General features: G+C 34.1%; 1 protein-coding gene across 4 annotated transcripts in view; it reads left to right on the forward strand.

Annotated features, from left to right (window-relative positions):
• The window catches only part of rapgef5b (Rap guanine nucleotide exchange factor (GEF) 5b), a 123,062-nt gene that overhangs the window by 12,452 nt on the left and 92,423 nt on the right, over nt 1-18,187 (forward strand). For all 4 annotated transcript variants that reach the window (XR_012391288.1, XM_073924422.1, XM_073924423.1 and 1 more), the window contains 4 exon segments: nt 1,117-1,238; nt 1,478-1,646; nt 7,074-7,155; nt 12,171-12,222. Coding sequence is in view for 3 of the 4 variants with exons in the window: in XM_073924422.1 (XP_073780523.1) it covers nt 1,117-1,238; nt 1,478-1,646; nt 7,074-7,155; nt 12,171-12,222 (425 nt within the window). In the remaining variant the exon portion in view is untranslated.

Raw genomic sequence — 18,187 nt, forward strand, 5'->3', positions numbered from 1 at the left:
ACGAAGTATTTGTACTTCGTTACTTCCCATCTTTGTAGCAATGTAAAACCAAGAAATGTAAAACCAAGGTCGCAGTGCACTTCCATTTGATTTCAAAAGCAAATGTAAAATATTTTTTTTTTCAAAAATGTAGACAGTGCTCTAGTGGATTTGTCATCTGAAATGTGGAACGAAATGTACCTAGAGCAACGTAGTTTATGTTTTACAAAAGAAGAAGACTGAGGCTCGTATTTCTAATAAGCCTGATTTTAAATAAAGAGGTTTTCAAGAGTTCACACTTAGCTGATGATTGATTATAAAGCTTGTTTGGCATTTTGATCCTCGAGCCCGGGGCTCTCTCCCATTTGCAAGGCAAGAGGGGAGTTTGAGCTCTGGTAGATCTTGAGAACTCCCCTGCTGTAGTAGCTATTGAACAGATAGTGATTGCTCTTAAGAGATAACTACTTACTAGGAGCATGTCTATACTTCTGATTTAAATTAGTCAAATAACTTAAGTTAATACCCGGGGGAAACCCATGTGAGCACAGGGAGAATGTGTAAACTCTGCACAGAAACGTTGACTGGGTTGTTAAGGACTAGAACCAGTGACGTTCTTGCTGTGAGGCAACAGTGCTAACCACTAGGCCACCATGCCACCCTTCTAGGAAAGGAGGAGGAGTAGGAGTGGAAGGGGAATTCTTCAAAAGGAAAGATGGCTATTATATGGAACTTAGGGTATTTATAGTGGCGTAGGAATTGTCTGATTGGTGAATCATAATTTATATAATGCGGGGCCAACTGCTAGCTAACATAAGCACGTGATCCTCTCAAATTAGTTCATAAATAAACTACACTTATCATCATTTGAAAAACATTGGTGGAATAAAGTGAAATTTATATTTTTAAGTTGAGAACTTTTATTTAGTTAAATAAATAATAATTATACATTACATTTGTAATGTATCAAATCACATACGTCACATTAGCAATCATTTAACACCACATTTTGCATTCACATTTAAAATGAATTGGAAAAAAAACTGTTTTATAAATAGTAATATTTCATATTAGTTTTATTTTAGTTAATACAGTCTATAACATCTTTAACACTTTCCTGTGTTTGCTTTATATTATCAGGAGGACGTATATTGGTATAGAGCTGGTGGAATGGCTGATGGACCATTGCGAATTCATCCAAAACAGGGAAATAGCTTCCAAAATCTGGAATGTTCTCCTAGATTTGGGCATTCTGCTTTCAGGTACACAACCAATGCTGGGGAAGAACAAAGCAGACACACAAGTTTGGATGATTTATATAAAATGTTTGATTAATATTTTTATTATTATTATGTTATAAGGTACTATATACATTTGCAGTTTGCATAACAGCCGATTTCATCCAATGTGGTGCCTAAACAGAACATACATTTACATAAGCTTTGTCTAGATATAGCTTTATGTTGGATGTTTAACCCCAATGTGCTTCTGTTGTGTCCAGTGGAGCAGAACAATATATTTGAGGACTCCAGGTCTTTATACCAGTTCACCTTTAAGGAATGTGAGGCCCAGAGCTGTGATTTCAGAAATCAGGTCAACTGGCGGAGTGCAGTGCATCTGCTCCTTCAGCTGGTCCCACACGAGCAGCTCTGTGGTGGAACCCAGAGGCGGTGAGCACATGGTTACACATAAAGCTTAATAATGGTGTTTTTTTCAAGGTCCAAGGTCTTTAAACATCTTGTCCTACAAGGGTGTAAAACTTAATAGCTTTTTATTTACCATCCATTGCTAACAGAACGTGCCCATACGCATCAACAGTCTTTACTGATTACCTAAGTAGAGCTAAACGTATTTAAAATGGGTATTAATTACCCTGTAAGTAGAGCGACAGGTAGAGTAAGTTGTTAGCATTTACTACTTGAAGTTTTTTCTGGCTTGCATCCCAAAGGAGGCTAAAGATTTACTTTCATTCTATAATCAGCGTTGATCCAGTTAACCCAGAATGTTTTGTTTGTATTTTTTTCATTTTATATATATATATATATATATATATATATATATATATATATATATATATATATATATATATATATATATATATATATATATATATATATATATTGTTTTACATTTTACTTAGTTTCCTGTGTCCCCATAATTGGAGTTTTAAGATTAAATTTTATCTCAAATTACAACATTGTTTAATTATATAGTGTTGGGCAACGATGTTTCTGTGACTAATCATGATTAATCACATTTTTTTCTTATAATCAAAATTTAACAATAAATTCAGAAGTTATTTTAAAAGTTCTGGGATTTGAAAAAGTGCAATAACACTTTAAACAACCAAGGTGTGTTTTATAGCAATATTTAGTGATAATTAAGCGATCATTACATCAGTGGTTGGTTCTCAGTTCTTCTCCTTACACCACAGTACTCTAAGATAACCAGCTTGATATATGAGAGCTTTTTGCATGAACTGTGTTCACTACTTCCTACTAACCTGTGCACACGAAATAAATAAATAAATAAAAAAAATTAAAATAAATAAATAAATAAAAATAGTGCAACGCCAGCATATGTATTATTATATTCATCAAAAGCCAAATTAAGCATTTGGGTGAGTAGGTTACATACAAAATCAATGCAAATGCACGAATATTGGCAAATTTTCAACAGGTGGCAGGAACAAAGCACAATGCATAGTGCGTTTGCTATGAACATGCAGAATGAAAAACATTCCGCTATAAGTACCACTAGAATGAGGGACAAGGTTCTTCGCATTTGGTTTGAGCTAAAACCATCAAGTTTCCCAATCTTGATGTGTAAACAGTAAATTTAGGTTTTTAAAGTGAACTATTTCTTTAAGCCTTCTGTTGTCTGTGTGGCCTTCAGGTCAAAATGGACCTGTCTTCACTAAACTTCTAAAATAAAGCAGAAACATTTAATTTTAATCTTCAAATCTATTTTTTTTTTATAAAGAAACAACCATCTTCATTCTTAAACTGTTTTTTCCCTCATCAGTTTGAAGTTTTCCATCAATGTTTAATGACTGGACAACAATTGTTTTTAAATAAAAGTGCTGTTTGTAAGTTTTTTACTTTTCTAAAGCATATAAATACCATAATATGTTTGCAGATATTTAAGAAACATGCCAAGTGAACATACTTGTTTATCTGAAAAACGATGCTGAAGTCAGATATTCTTCCTTGAAAATGTGTTTTTTGTGCTGGAACACTGTCTTTGTTTTGGTTAGATTTCCACATGAGGTTATTAATTAGCAATTTATATAATAATTTTAATGTTAACATTAGGTGAGCAGTCCGAACAACACACTTTCTGACGAGATACGCAGTGATAAGCAATTTGGCTGTTTGCACAAGACGAAACATGACAGAAATTTAAATACAGCCATTCAGAAGCACAGAATATGTGTCCACTCACTAAATGGTAATGTTTTTAATCTTTTTAATACATATTAATCCTCTTTAACATTATTGAATGTACATACTAAAACACTCATATGTGTTTGGTTCTAAAGTTCAATTCCAAATGGTTTAATTTATTTTCAAGATCTGAGGTGAACTATCTGCTGCTGCTTTCAGTTTATGCCAATAAATATAATGTAAAATGGCACTTAAACTCACATTTTTAGCATTTAACACTGATTAATGCATGTAAGGGGTACCTGAGGTGATCATTGTCAGTTTTCTGTTGTTCAGCTGCGAAAAATAGAAGTCGTTTATTATATATCAATTTGAGGTGTTGGTTAGGACAAAAACTCCTCTTAATATAAAAAAGTATTCCTTCTGCCGTTGCTTTTATATAGAAAATTGTTAAAATCACTCGCTCCTGTCATCAAGCTGGCAACTTGCACTTGCCTTTGTTTTGATCCAGGAGTGCAATACCTAGTTCAACCACTGGGTGTCAAACTAACATACTTCATCTCTAAAGTAAATAATATATTTTGCGATGCTAAAAGTACCTGCATAAAGTTTTTACAGTATTTATTAAAGTTAAAGCAAATGATTCTTATTGCCTGCATGTGTGTGTCATTTTTCTGGTATGATATTAGTTTTATAGCTGGTGGGTCAAAATTTACAACCGATGTACCATAAATTTGTCAAGTCAAGCCTTCATGACAATAGAAAACAGTTACATTTTTTCTAGTGTTTTCTAGTGTTAGGATCATTTTAGAAACAGTCACCAGATTTCAAGATAAAAAAAAAAAAACATTGTTTATGGTTTTATTTCAGCTGTTAAAATGGTGCCCGGGTCATTTTTTACCCATAAGTCAACAGTGGTTAAACATGCCAAAAGGCAAAATGTAGCTTACCATTATCTATGTTTTACAAAAATCTGTAACAGGGGTTGTAAATGGTTGTGCACTAATAGTTGAAAAAGGCTTTTGACCACAGTACAATATCAACTTCAACTAAATATCTACTAAATATCCTTTAAGACCAATCAATTCGTATGATTCCATGTGCATGTGTATTTCCAGGCTTCTCCAGCAGATGTCTCTGCGACAGTGCAAGCTGAATACAGGACAGACAGATGGTTTTGCTGCAGGCTCTGTCTCACTTTCAGATTTTCAGTCAAACACGACCTGTTCAGAGCTCTTCTTTTGACCTTGCACTGTCTGTCAGAGCACATCTCATCACTTCACAGACGTGTCAGAAGAAGGCACGGTCTATCCGTCTCTTCTCACTGCCTCTGTGCTTTGTGTTTGGGCTTTTATGATTGATTGTCATTTTCAAATATCTAAGTTTTGAAACGTCATTGACAGCACCACAAGGAGGTTGAAAAGTTTACGGTATCATTTTGAGCATGTGCCTAGTATTAAAACTCATTAAGCACCAAATGCAAGTATTATTGGTGTTTTCAAAACTGTAATAAAAGATAAGATAAAAACACATCAACAAATGTTTAATGTTACTTAAAAGTCTGAAATTAAAATTTACCATTTTTATTTTGTTTTAATTGTGCATATTGTTATTCTTTAGGTGAACTGTTAATCGGTGCAAGTTAATCCAATAAAAAAAAAAAAAATAATAATAATTCTTTAATCAAAATCTGACAATTTGCTTCTGCATTTGGAGTGTCTGTCTTCTTGTGGACCTCAGCCACAAAATTCCAAACTACAACCCTCTTACTCTTAACTTGCTTCAAGGGAATGATGCGCGAAATAATGCCCTGCCTCGTACTCAATATTCGATTTTAGTTGGAAGTACATCAACACACTGATATAAAATTCTGAGCAACTTCCGGTTAACACTAACTTATTTTTAATCAGGTGAAATAACTTTATATGAATATTTTAGTCAGTTCATAATGACATTTCATTTGATTCAACAAAAAAAAAAAATTGGCAGCAATATCTTTTACAGTTTACAGCATGTGAAATCATCTTACTGTAATCAGCTGTTGGCCAGATGTTTATAAGTTTTATACTCGAGGACACAATAGGGTTAAGTGGGATTATCTATTGAGGTGTTAATCTGTAATAAGTTGTGCAACACTGATCTTTTAACTTGAGCTGCTTTGCTTTTAGTAAGTGATCTGCATGAACTCAATCTCTCAAATGATTTGAGTTCGAGTTGCTCATAACATGGATTTGTAAAATAAAAGTTTTTAGATGTAATGTTGTGTATTGGTTGAATTATTTTAGATCTATCACTTATTTAAAAATACTACTACTACAACTACTAATAATTATATCATTACATTTTCCATTAGATTTTTTTGTCATTTTTGTTTCACCTTTTTAATTATGAAACAGTGTGTGCATTGTTTAATGGCTGGTTAAAAATACATATATTTTAAATTGAGATTATTTTCAACCTTTCTAGCTTTTCATTATAAATAAAGCATAATGTTTTATTAAAATACACAACCTTACAAATTCACAAAATGTAAGTCGGTGACACTTTATTTTTATAGTTTGTTTGTTGAGTTTATGTTACATTACAACTGATTCTCATTAGATTATAAGTAGACTATTAGGTTGGGGTTAGGGTTATTGTAAGTTGAAATGTACCTGCAAAGTTTCTTATGTCTGTTGAAGGAGCATATCATCAGATATTAAGCAGACAATCAACAAATACTCGAGTAAACCATCAAAATATATTGTAAATAAATCTTTTTACAAATCAAAATTGTTTTACAAAAATACATTTTATTTTAATTAATATAAGAAAAGTACTGTAAAATTCTCTAATTTATAATTTTAAAAGTATGCATGCAGAAATAAATGTTTATATTTAAAATTATATATAAAAAAACAAATCAAAGATAAGCTGCCAGTAAAAAAGCATATACATTGAAATTATTATGACAAGAATTAACAATGCTGTCCTGACCGGACCTCACTTAACCAGATCAATGACATGTTGTACTTTGGTAAACAATACGTAAGCAAGAGGTCAGTGGACATAAATGAAGGCCGAGTTATAGGTTGTGTTTCTCCGCATCATATCCTGTCTGCTGGGAAAGTTGGTCAGTTGTATGCAAATGGTTTTATCTGGGCAGGATGTTCATCTTTAGTGAGATTGCAGCTGTTTTTAGTTCCCTCTGCACTTCTCTATGGCCTGATTGAGCTTTTGAGACTCAAATCTAGTATCTATATAGTAAGTATCTATATATTACGATTTTCGTGAGTTTTGTAATTATTATAGACCTTACAATCAGTGTCGTGCAGAATATTTTATTATATTAAGTTAATGTTTATGAATTTTGGACGGTTTTATTTTAGGGGTTCTCTTTATGATGTTTTTTCCTCTGTGCATGTTATTTACATCAATAAACTTCAATACATCAATAAGTTTTGTACACATATATTTTTGATATATATTGACGTATAAAATGGCATTTTTTAATTTCTTTAAGAAAAGAGTTATCCCCTTAATATTACATTATTATTACTGTAATATTACCTTTTATTCTCAGTACAGTTTTGATATTTCTAAATGAATGTCTCCTAAAAATATTAAAATACATTTAAAAACTATTTTATCATAGAATTATATTATTTGTGTTATTGTCAATGTGGAAATGTAAATGTAGTAAACAAAACAACATTATTTTTTGCTTTGTAGCTGTAAAGAAGATAAACAGAAAACACCTGATGCTTGTAATCCAGTTCTTCAAATGAGGGCATTGGAGCATTTCACCTCAACAGTAAGTCAATTACATTGCATTTTTTGCATCTTCTATCATTTCCCTCAATTTTAAATGGATTCACACAAAACAATAATCATGTCAGTAACTAAGCCTCCACTTGCTCCAAACACTAAAGAAGATATTTTGAAGAATGTTGCCAACCAGTAATCATTGACGTCCGTAGTATTTGTTTTCCTGCTATAAATGTCAGTGGCTACAAGTAATCAACACAAAATAAATAATATTTGTATTTTAGTTTATTTTAGAATGCTTTAACACCTGTAGATCGATTGTTTTGTTCCGAAACAGGGATTAAAATTCTAACAATGTTGGACTTTGTTCTTGTTGCGGGTCACTTTTAAAGTTTCTAAACGGACCAAAATGGCTACAATAAGTTGCATGCCAGTAAACTCTTCCCACATTGCACAGATTGAGTTCCATGGTTTATTTGTTTTATACATCCTGCCATAGTCATATTCTCTCTTCATATAGCTGTATATATGCCTTACATATCCATAATACACTGATATAGCCTGGTTTGTTGGATCATATTGCATTCTCACTACAATCTACCTGCTCCAGAGTTCGTTTCAATTGAACTAAGATCACCTCATTCAGGCAATCTCGGACTGATTGTTTTGGCACATATCTGACCACTATTGCTGAATTCACATATCCCAAATGACCCGCACTAACTGGGGAAATGCGCCACGTTTCGAAACAGAAGTCTAGATGTGAAAGCACCCTTAGATTAAATCTGAGAGCTCCCTGATCCTTTATAGACAGCAATTGTCCACAATAATTTTTTTCATAATCTGCAGCTGATGTCAGAACAGCAGAAGCCATTGCTACTTCACAAATGTCACCTTAGAGCTAGTATTTGAATGATTCTATAGCGTAATATTTAAAGTGGTGACAAAACAGGTGATTTTGCTGATATTATAAGATTATAAAGCTGACTGGCATAATTGTACCTTTGTATCTTTTGATGTACAGCACTCTCATCACAAACCGATGAACCAGAGCCAATGAAGACTCGCTAAGCAAAATTTGGGGTTCAAAGCTTTTGACATGCAAAATAAATTACACCATGATTAAATTGATCATTTATAGTTGACAACCTTCACTAAAAAGTCGAATGCGTGATGCACACATCAAAGTCTGCATCATCATTAACATCAAACAAGCCTTCAAAAATAGCTAAATGACCACGTCTTTGACCACAAGATAGCAAAGGTTTAGTAGAGAACGTTTTCACCACCTGCTCTGTGTTTCTGAGCCGCCAACAGCTCTGGCGTAATGACTGAATCAGTGCATTTCTGTGGCCATGCAGCATGTGCTTGGCCTCCAGCTATTAAGGTAATGTAGCAGAACCTCTCTTGAAGGTGGCCTGTGCACCTGCAGTCACCTTGGCATCAGATATAAGGCCACTGTGATTTGAAGAGGGTCAGCATATGCATCAGCCTCCCTGGAGAATTGATGATGCTCAGCTTTACATTGTTTGCGTTCAGATGCTCAGTTTGATGCCGTAATCAATGAACTATGTCGTTTCGAAAAGGTTTAGAGCAAGAACTTACAATAATTCTAATATGATAGACATTTGAAGGTAGCTTCTAGCTGTGTTTAAGCTACACAAGAAAGAGTTTAGAGCAAGAACTTAAAAGACATTTGCAGGAATTCAAAAAATGCACAAAATTTTTGAGTGTAGTTACATATAAAGTTAAAGATGATCACTTTGTATGTATTATACATATACATTTGTCAGCTATGGTTAATTTATTTAGCAAATACAAAAGTCCAGTTATAAGGGATTGTAATGTCTTCAATTAACTTTTTTAGTTTACTGAAATTATGACAGGGTGCCAGTTTAATTTGCACCTCTAATTTAATATTTGTATGTATATACAGTTTTATGCAAATTTTTTGACACCCCTGATAATTATCATAATTGCAAATAATTGTCTGCTGGCCTTTCAAAGCAGCAATTTTTAATTTGATATATTTTATACCCTAGAAAAAAGAAAAACATTTCAGTTCTGACACAACATTTATTTAATCAACAGATGCAACGCAATTTAAATTATTACAAAAACAGATAGGTGCCAATATTTGGGCACCCCACTAGACGGATGATCTGATGAATGATGACGTACAAATTTGGATCTTCCTTCACCAGAACTCTACCCATGACCTTCCATTTTTTTTACTATATTTCTGACTGTGGATATAAAGACTTTAAACCTTTGTGAAAGCTTTTTATATCCTTATCCTAATTGTTGATGTTGATGAATTGTCCTAGTTTTTATGTCATTAGGAAGTTTTTTTAAGATTCCCATGTTGCTACCTTCAGGTTCACAATAAGGAGAAGCACAACTAGCAATCAGCTATCTTAAATATCCTTTTTCACGATTGGTCGCACCTTTATAATGATTGTTAAGGTTCACTGAGTCACTCAGATCCATGTTGTGTTGTAATCAATCACCATTAAGTGACTTCAAGTTTTAAAAACTCAAACAAAAGAAGGTGCCCATACTTTTGCAAAGCCTATTCTTAAGTTTCAATTTTATTTCACACATCTCAATACTGCTACACTAAACATTTCTGTCTGAAAAACATGACATTATCTATCTTTCTTTAGAAACCAAATGATTGCAGCGATCTTCTCTTATAAAAACAGAACACATTACTGTGCAACCACAAAAGGGTGGACAAATTTTTGCATGCAGCTACAATTAACACAGGCTCACCAAAATTGGACAATAGAAGATTGGAAAAACGTTGCCTGGTCTGATGAGTCTCGATTTTTGCTACGACATTCGGATGGTAGGGTCAGAATTTGGCATCAGCAATATATAAGCATGGATCCATCCTGCCTTGTATCAATGGGTCAGACTGGTGGTGTGGGTGTAACGGTGTGTGGGATATTTTCTTGGCACACCTTGAAGGTGGTGTGGAGAGACCCCTCCTCATGATTGTGAAGCGCTTTGGATGTATGGCCATACACAACAAATGCGCTATATAAATATACATTACTTACTTACTTATTTACACTTTGGGGCCATTAGTACCAATTGAGCATTGTGTCAACACCACAGCCTACCTGAGTATTGTTGTTGACCATGTCCATCCCTTTATGACCACAATGTACCCATCTTCTGATGGATATTTCCAGCAGGATATTGTGCCATGTCATAAAGCGCGAATCATCTCAAACTGGTTTCTTGAACATGACAATGAGTTCACTGTACTCAAATGGCCTCCACAGTCACCAGATCATAATCTGATAGAGCACCTGTGGGATGTGGTGAAACGGATGATTGGCATCATGGATGTGCAGCCGACAAATCTGCAGCAACTGTGTGATGCTATCATGTCAATATGGACCAAAATCTTAGAGGAATATTTCCATTTCCTTGTTAAATTTATGCCACGAAAGATTAAGGCAGTTCTGAAGACAAAAGGGGCTCCAACCCGGTACTAATAAGGTGTACCTAATAAGTGGTGGGCGAGTGTATAACATAATGCCTAAAAATTTGCATTTTTTCCTGCATTTTTTTTGTCAAAACAATAATAAAAAATAAAACCAATAATGCATTGTGCAAAATGCTATTTATTTTTAGTCAAAATTAGTATACAATTTTTAAAACTGTGGGACTGTAGGAGTAACCGGAGCACCCGGAGGAAATCCACGTGAACACGGGAAAAACATGCAAACTCCACATACAAAAATTGTGACTCAGTGACCTTCTTGCTGTGAGGCGACAGTGCTAACCACTAAGCCACCATTCCACACTTAATAATAATAATAATAGTTATTATTATTATTATTATTATTATTATTATTATTATTATTATTATTATTATTATTATTATTATTACTACTACTAATAATAATAAAACATTTAAAATAAACATTGTCACCTTAGAATTATAAGGTTCTATCTGACATTTCTGTCAAAATTAAGTTATTGACATATTCTTATTAAATGACAACTTATTTGCATTATGGTATGTTTTTTATAAGTTGTTTACATTTTAAGATTTTTTTATTTTGCTATGAAATGCAAAAACTTTGAAACTCAAAATAATATTTGTAGCATTTTTTTTTGCTTCTACTACTAATACTACTAGATAATATTTAAAATTATAGACTATTATTATAGCTTATTTTGTGAAATTAAAATAATTTAAAAATGTTTACAAAAAGTAATATTTGGCCAAAGGTCTATCTCTATATATGTATAAAACATTTAAATAATCCTATTCCCACAATAACTGGACATGCACACCATTCAATGCATTTTACTTTTCATTTAATATCAGTTTTTCCCAGTGTAATCATTTATAGTTGGCCTGTGTGATTCACAGATCTCTGTCCAGCTCCATTTATCTTTGCCCCGAGCCTGTGACTGTCACATCAGAGCTCCCCACAGGACAAGTCATTTTTACAGGCCACTAAGCACAGTTAAACACCTCCATTACACACCTGCTTTACCAGTGCACAGACCTACCATGCTCAGACCAGAAGATGGGCTTCCCTTCATAGTGATAGTACCTTGCAGATGCTTGATGGATTGGACACATCTGTATTCATAAAATGCTGTGTGCTGTGGGATTTCAGTGTGGAGTCACTATAGTCAGATCACAGACAGATTACTTGAAAGTTTGGAGTTTTTTTTTTGTATCCTCAAAGGCGTAATATCACAGTTGGGAAATCAAAGACAGTCGTGCTAAAGAATAAGTAATGCAGTCTTTTTTTATACCCCTGCTAAAGTATTCCAAGTATGAATCAGTCTCGAGAAGTGAAACTTTTTTCTTTTTTAATAGAGATGAAGTTTAGTGCTGAAGTTGTGGATTTGCATCTTCAAAGTGTTGTAGATCTCTGCAGAGAAGGATCAAGCACAAACTCGCAGAACAGCTTCCCAGCTTGTAAACAATATAACATGCTCATGGTTTTTGTGCGTTGTGAGACCACTGAGCCTGAATATTTGAAAGAACCTTTTAAACCATGATCTGTTTCTTTTATTTAATAGGTGCAGAATGAACTGTTGGCAGCACTGGCTCGCAAGGCGCAGACAAAATCAAGTAAGGATTCACCTGAGAGTGTTTTATTGCTTCATAAACTTGCAGTTTTGTTTGCTGGAGCAGTGTATTTCAGATTACATTCTTCAAATTGAACACTTTTTTTTTGAGTAATACGCATGTTTTATTGTTAATGTCCTGACAATGATGTAGAAAAAAATTGAATATAACTTTAAACAAGATTAATAAGATTTGTATTTATTCCATTGTAAAATATAAAATCTGAAAGGATGTGTTTCAACCAGCTGCGAATTGACTTATCCATTCCAACCAACAATTATTTTATGTATTTTAAATTAATTTTTCGATTATTTTTTAGATTAATCAATGAATCAGTAAAAAAAAGGAAAGGAAAGCATTAATTTTCAACCTTTTAATCAAAAACAACTAAAATCTTTAGGCACAAACATGTAGACCTTAAACATCCATCAGCTGCTATAATAATAATAATAATAAAATTGAAAGATATATATATATATATATATATATATATATATATATATATATATATATATATATATATATATATATATATATATATATATATATATATAGTTTTGACCCGTTTTCAGTCCAAAAATCCTGAAAAAAATCTTAAATCAAGACACATACTAGACAGTTGGAATAGCATAAGCAATTATGTCTTATTTTCTGAAAAAAAAAAAAAAAACAACTCAAAATTAAGTAATTGTTTACCTTAAACAAGCAAAATTATTTGCATCACTTAATTTTCTCAAGGCATTTTTCTTGTCTAGTAATCTTGATTTAAGATTTTTGGAAAATTTGGACTGGAAACAAGACAAAATTACTAGATAAGAAATGTTTAAAAGTGCAAAGTAACTGTACCTCCGCTGCGTTACTTCTGTTATTAACTCTTTCCCTGGTCAGTTTAAAATATTCTATCTGGCCACAGGGAGCGCGTTTTGTTAGGCGATCTTTATTTTAGAACATTCACTCTTAATGTTTTTGTGACGACGGGTCATGTTTGACATGTGACACTTAGCAGCCACAATATCGCTGTATGACAGATGTATCCCTTTTATTATGTTTTTCCGTTTTAATACAAAATATTCACACGTTTGCTCATCATGTGATCAAGTACCTAATATTCCAATTCACAAAAACGTGTGTGTTTTTGTTGTTAAAAGCTCAGTTTGAAGTTTTCACGTCATGCTTGTCAAACTGGATAACGAGTAAACACCAGCAACAGGGACATTACGTTCCTCACTTTAAAATGGAAAAAAAGCAGGATTCTGTTGTGATTTACCCTGCTGTTGCTCCCTTCCTCGCCATGTATCTCTCCTTTAACCAGAAAGAGAGTGCGTTTACTCCGCGCCATGCTCAACTAAAGTTTTTTTAAATTATCAATGCATCGCGCAACATGACGAGTCAATAATAAAATTTGTTGCCAACGCTTTTAGTAATCCCTTTTAATTGATTTGTTGTTGCAGCCCTAGTAGATTCAATTTTACATTAATGAATCTGATCAATAAAATATGGTCGATGTCACTTCCAAATATAAACGCGCCCAATTAACCTTATTTTACAATGCGAAAGTGCGCTCGTTTTTAAAATCTTTGTTATGGAATTTTTATTCAGTTATCTATGGGAGAAATGACCTGGAATAATAAATAGCAAACTCGGTCAAACTACTTGCTCTACAGACAAGTGTGTTCATGACTATTGTTACGACTTCATGATGTTAGACTAGGGGTTGAATTAAATAACATTTATATTGTGACAGTTTTTGTGTAATATGGGAGAAGAAGAACCATGCATTAAGCAAAATACTGCCAAAAAGAGAACAATTTATTATAAAAAAAAATCTAAGATATGCAGTAAATAGGAATAATGAATAATAATAATATAGTTAACACCAAATAACACAAAAAATAAATTATATACAATTTATAATAACAAAATAATCCAAAAACAATAAACCCTGCAGGGGAAGAGGACAAAAGTGGGGCTGAAAGGAAAGAAAATAACAAAATCAAAAAACAAACTAACTCAGTATAATCCTTTTACCTAACTGAAAATCGAAAGCAAGTCTTTGATATTTACACGCCCTAACTTACCTACTCTAAACAGAACCAAACAGAAAAATAGAAAGCCAGCACCCACTTAAACCCAAACCTAGGGTGTCTATACACATGTTCGTTAGGTGATGTATGGATGTATGTCACGTGACATCTACCTCTCCAAATCCCCGTAGGGAAAACAAAGAATTTCAGCAAATAATCTCAAATGAAGAATAAAGAAAAAATTAATGAAAATAAACAAGATGGCAATAACACCTTTTGGCAAAGCAATATCTGTACAAAAAAAAAACATAACAAAAGAAAAAACGGGAGGTAGATTAAAACAAAGAACAAAACAGGAACGCAAAAGCCTCTGTTCGGCGTCCCAGTCGTTGTCTTTTTAAAAGCCTGGTAAACACTCAGATTGGCCGCAGAAGCCGCCACATCACCCGAGATAATGATGATTGACCCTACAGCCAATAACAATCGAAAGGGGGTTGAAACTGTAAAACCGAAAGAGAAAGAGAAGAGAGACAGAGAGAACAGGTGCGCATATGTGCAAGAGAGGAGAAAGAGAGTGAAAGAGAGAGACACACACATAAAATTGAAGCTTAACAAGTAAACATAAAAAGTAGAATAATAAAACAAAAAAAAGTCAGTTTGCAACATCAAGCAGCATAACAATCTATGAATAGATTCTAAAAATCTAAAAATCTATGAATGTGAATGAGACCAGAAATCTCAAGCCAATAAGATTCCAATGGCTGCACCTGCTCATACATAAAAAGTAAGGTCAATAAAATAGTCCCTCCCCATTATTTGATTGACAGGTTTTCGTGTAATTGTCAGAAATTCAAAAAGTTTTGGCAGGAGACAAGCACAGAGACACAGAGAGACAGAGAAAAAAGAAACCAAAAATGTGACAATTGATAATGCTATTTAAATATGTTAGGCTCAAGCTTAGGCAAGACGTGGGAAATACATTTGCGAATGGATTTTGCTTTTTCATTTAAAATACGGCAGTCACTGTATATTCCAAAGGCAAAAATGCAAACAGTAAAATGAGTTTTGTAATTGGATTGTCACAATTCATGCATTGCATATTGAAAATGCAACTGAAAATACAATTTGCAATTGTGTTTGAAAATTGTTCAAGATATCCTTCCATATAAAGCAGCTTTTTAATTCTTATGGATTTATATTGGAGCATATTTTAGTTTATATTTTCAATTCAATTCAATTCAGCTTTATTTGTATAGCGCTTTTACAATGTAGATTGTGTCAAAGCAGCTTCACATAAATGGTCATAGTAACTGGAACAGTGTGGTTCAGGTTTTAGTGTTTAAGTTCAGTTCAGTTCAGTTTAGCTCAGTTCAGTGTGATTTAATCATTACTGAGAGTTCAAACACTGAAGAGCAAATTCATCAATGCGTAGCTCTACCAATCCTGAACCATGCGAGGCAGTGGCGACAGCGGAGAGGGAAAAAAAACTTCACCTGATGGGAGTGAAGGAAAAAAAACCTTGAGAGAACCAGACTCAGTTGGGCACGACCATTTTAATTTCTCCGCTGGCCAAAAGTCTTGTGCAGAACTTCATTCGCCGTGGTTTATGCTGGAAGATGGCCTCAATGAAGACTCGTCTGTCCCTGGAGCGTCGCTGGAATCAGACTCATGTTCTCCACTCCCCACGACCATCAGCGCAGCAGCAGCTCAGGATATGGCCTGGTCCCGGATATGGAATCCTTGGTATCATCACGTCGCTGGTCTTGGATCCAATCAGTGACTCCGCCTAATCTGAGGACCTCGGGATGAGTATCCCCAGGTGAAAATAGAGAATAAAGAGAATAATTAGCGTAGCTGCTGTTCATAGTGTATATAAGCAAGATGTAGAAGCCAGTGTGGAACCCGCTAGGTGATGCATTGAGTGTATGCTTTACTAAACAGATAGGTCTTTAATCTAGTTTTGAACTGGGAGAGTGTGTCTGAGCCTCGGACGTTATCAGGAAGGCTATTCCAGAGTGTAGGAGCCATGAAAGAGAAGGCTCGACCTCCTTTACTTGATTTTGCTATTCTAGGTACTACCAGAAGCCCTGAATTTTGAGATCTTAAAGAGCGAGTTGGTTCGTAGCGAGACAGAAGGTTGGTTAGATAAACAGGAGCTAGATTATTTAGAGCTTTATAGGTGAGAAGTAATATTTTAAATTCAATACGAAATTTAACAGGCAGCCAGTGTAAGGAGGATAAAATTGGGGTTATATGATCATATTTTCTAGACCTGGTCAGAACTCTGGCTGCTGCATTTTGTACTAATTGAAGTTTGTTAATAGAGGATGCTGGGCAGCCAGCAAATAGAGCATTACAGTAATCCAGTCTCGAAGTCATAAAAGCATGGACTAGCTTTTCTGCATCTGAGATGGATAGCATATTTCGTAATTTAGCGATATTTCTCAGATGAAAGAAGGCAGTTTTTGTGACATGGGATATATGGTTTTTAAAAGTTAGATTGCTGTCTAATATGACTCCCAGATCTTTTATAGTAGAGCTAAAGCTAACTTTGTATCCCTCTAATTGTAAATTGAGTTGCGAGATCTGCTGTGTACAAGATTTAGGCCCAATAAGTAATAATTCTGTTTTGTCTGAGTTTAAGAGAAGAAAATTGTTGGTCATCCAGTCTTTGATGTCTTTGATACACTTAGTTAGTTTAGAAAGTTCAGACGTCTCGTCAGGTTTAGTGGAAATATATAATTGAGTATCATCTGCATAGCAGTGAAAGCTGATCCCATGTCTTCTAATAATGTCTCCCATAGGTAGCATGTAAATTGTAAACAGTAAAGGGCCTAAAACTGATCCTTGAGGCACCCCATACTTTACTGGGCAGATTTGTGAAGGCTGTCCATTAAGATTTACAAACTGGTAGCGGTCAGTTAAGTATGACTTAAACCATTGTAGAGCCTGTCCCTGGACACCTGTAGACTTTAAACGATTTATGAGGATATTGTGGTCAATGGTATCAAATGCCGCACTAAGATCGAGTAAAACTAATAGCGAGACGCACCCTCGGTCAGCAGCTAAGAGTAAATCGTTGGTTATTTTCACTAAGGCGGTTTCTGTACTGTGGTGAGCCCTGAAACCTGACTGAAACACTTCAAAAATATTGTTCGTCTGCAGATAAGAGCATAATTGAGTGGAAACAACTTTTTCTAGTATTTTAGACATAAATGGAAGATTTGAAATAGGCCTATAGTTAGCTAAGTTGTTGGTGTCTAGTTGCGGTTTCTTAATAATAGGCTTAATAACAGCTAGCTTGTAAGAGTTTGGAACATGGCCTATAGATAAAGAAGAGTTGATAATGTTAAGAAGAGGTTCTCCTATAGCAGGTAGCAGCTCTTTCAGTAATTTTGTTGGAATTGAGTCCAGCATACACATAGCTGGTTTAGAGCTATTTATAATTTTTACTAACTCTTCATGTTCTATGATTTTGAAGCAGTGTAGGTTATTATTATGATTTAATGAAATATTTACAGGATTTGGAGTATAAGCCGGTGCAGAAAGTTTGGCATCTCCTATTTTCTGTCTAAAGCCTTCTATTTTATTACTGAAAAAATTCATGAAATCATCACTACTAATTTGCGGTGGAGTAGTTTGTTCCAAGGATGACCGATTATTTGCTAATTTAGAGATGGTGTTAAATAAAAATCTAGGATTGTTATGATTATTTTCTATCAGTTTGCGCAGGTGCTCGGTCCTGGCAGATTTTAGAGCCCTCCTATAGCTGGACATACTGTCTTTGTACGCAATTCTAAAGACCTCTAAATTAGTTTTTTTCCATTTACGTTCCAGGGCGCGGGTTGCTGTTTTGAGCGCACGAGTATGACTATTATACCATGGTATAGTTTTAATCTCTCTAGCCTTTTTTAATTTGATGGGTGCCACAGTATTTAGTGTGC

This window comes from Danio rerio, chromosome 16, assembly GCF_049306965.1.
Source record: "Danio rerio strain Tuebingen ecotype United States chromosome 16, GRCz12tu, whole genome shotgun sequence".
Lineage (NCBI taxonomy): Eukaryota > Metazoa > Chordata > Actinopteri > Cypriniformes > Danionidae > Danio > Danio rerio.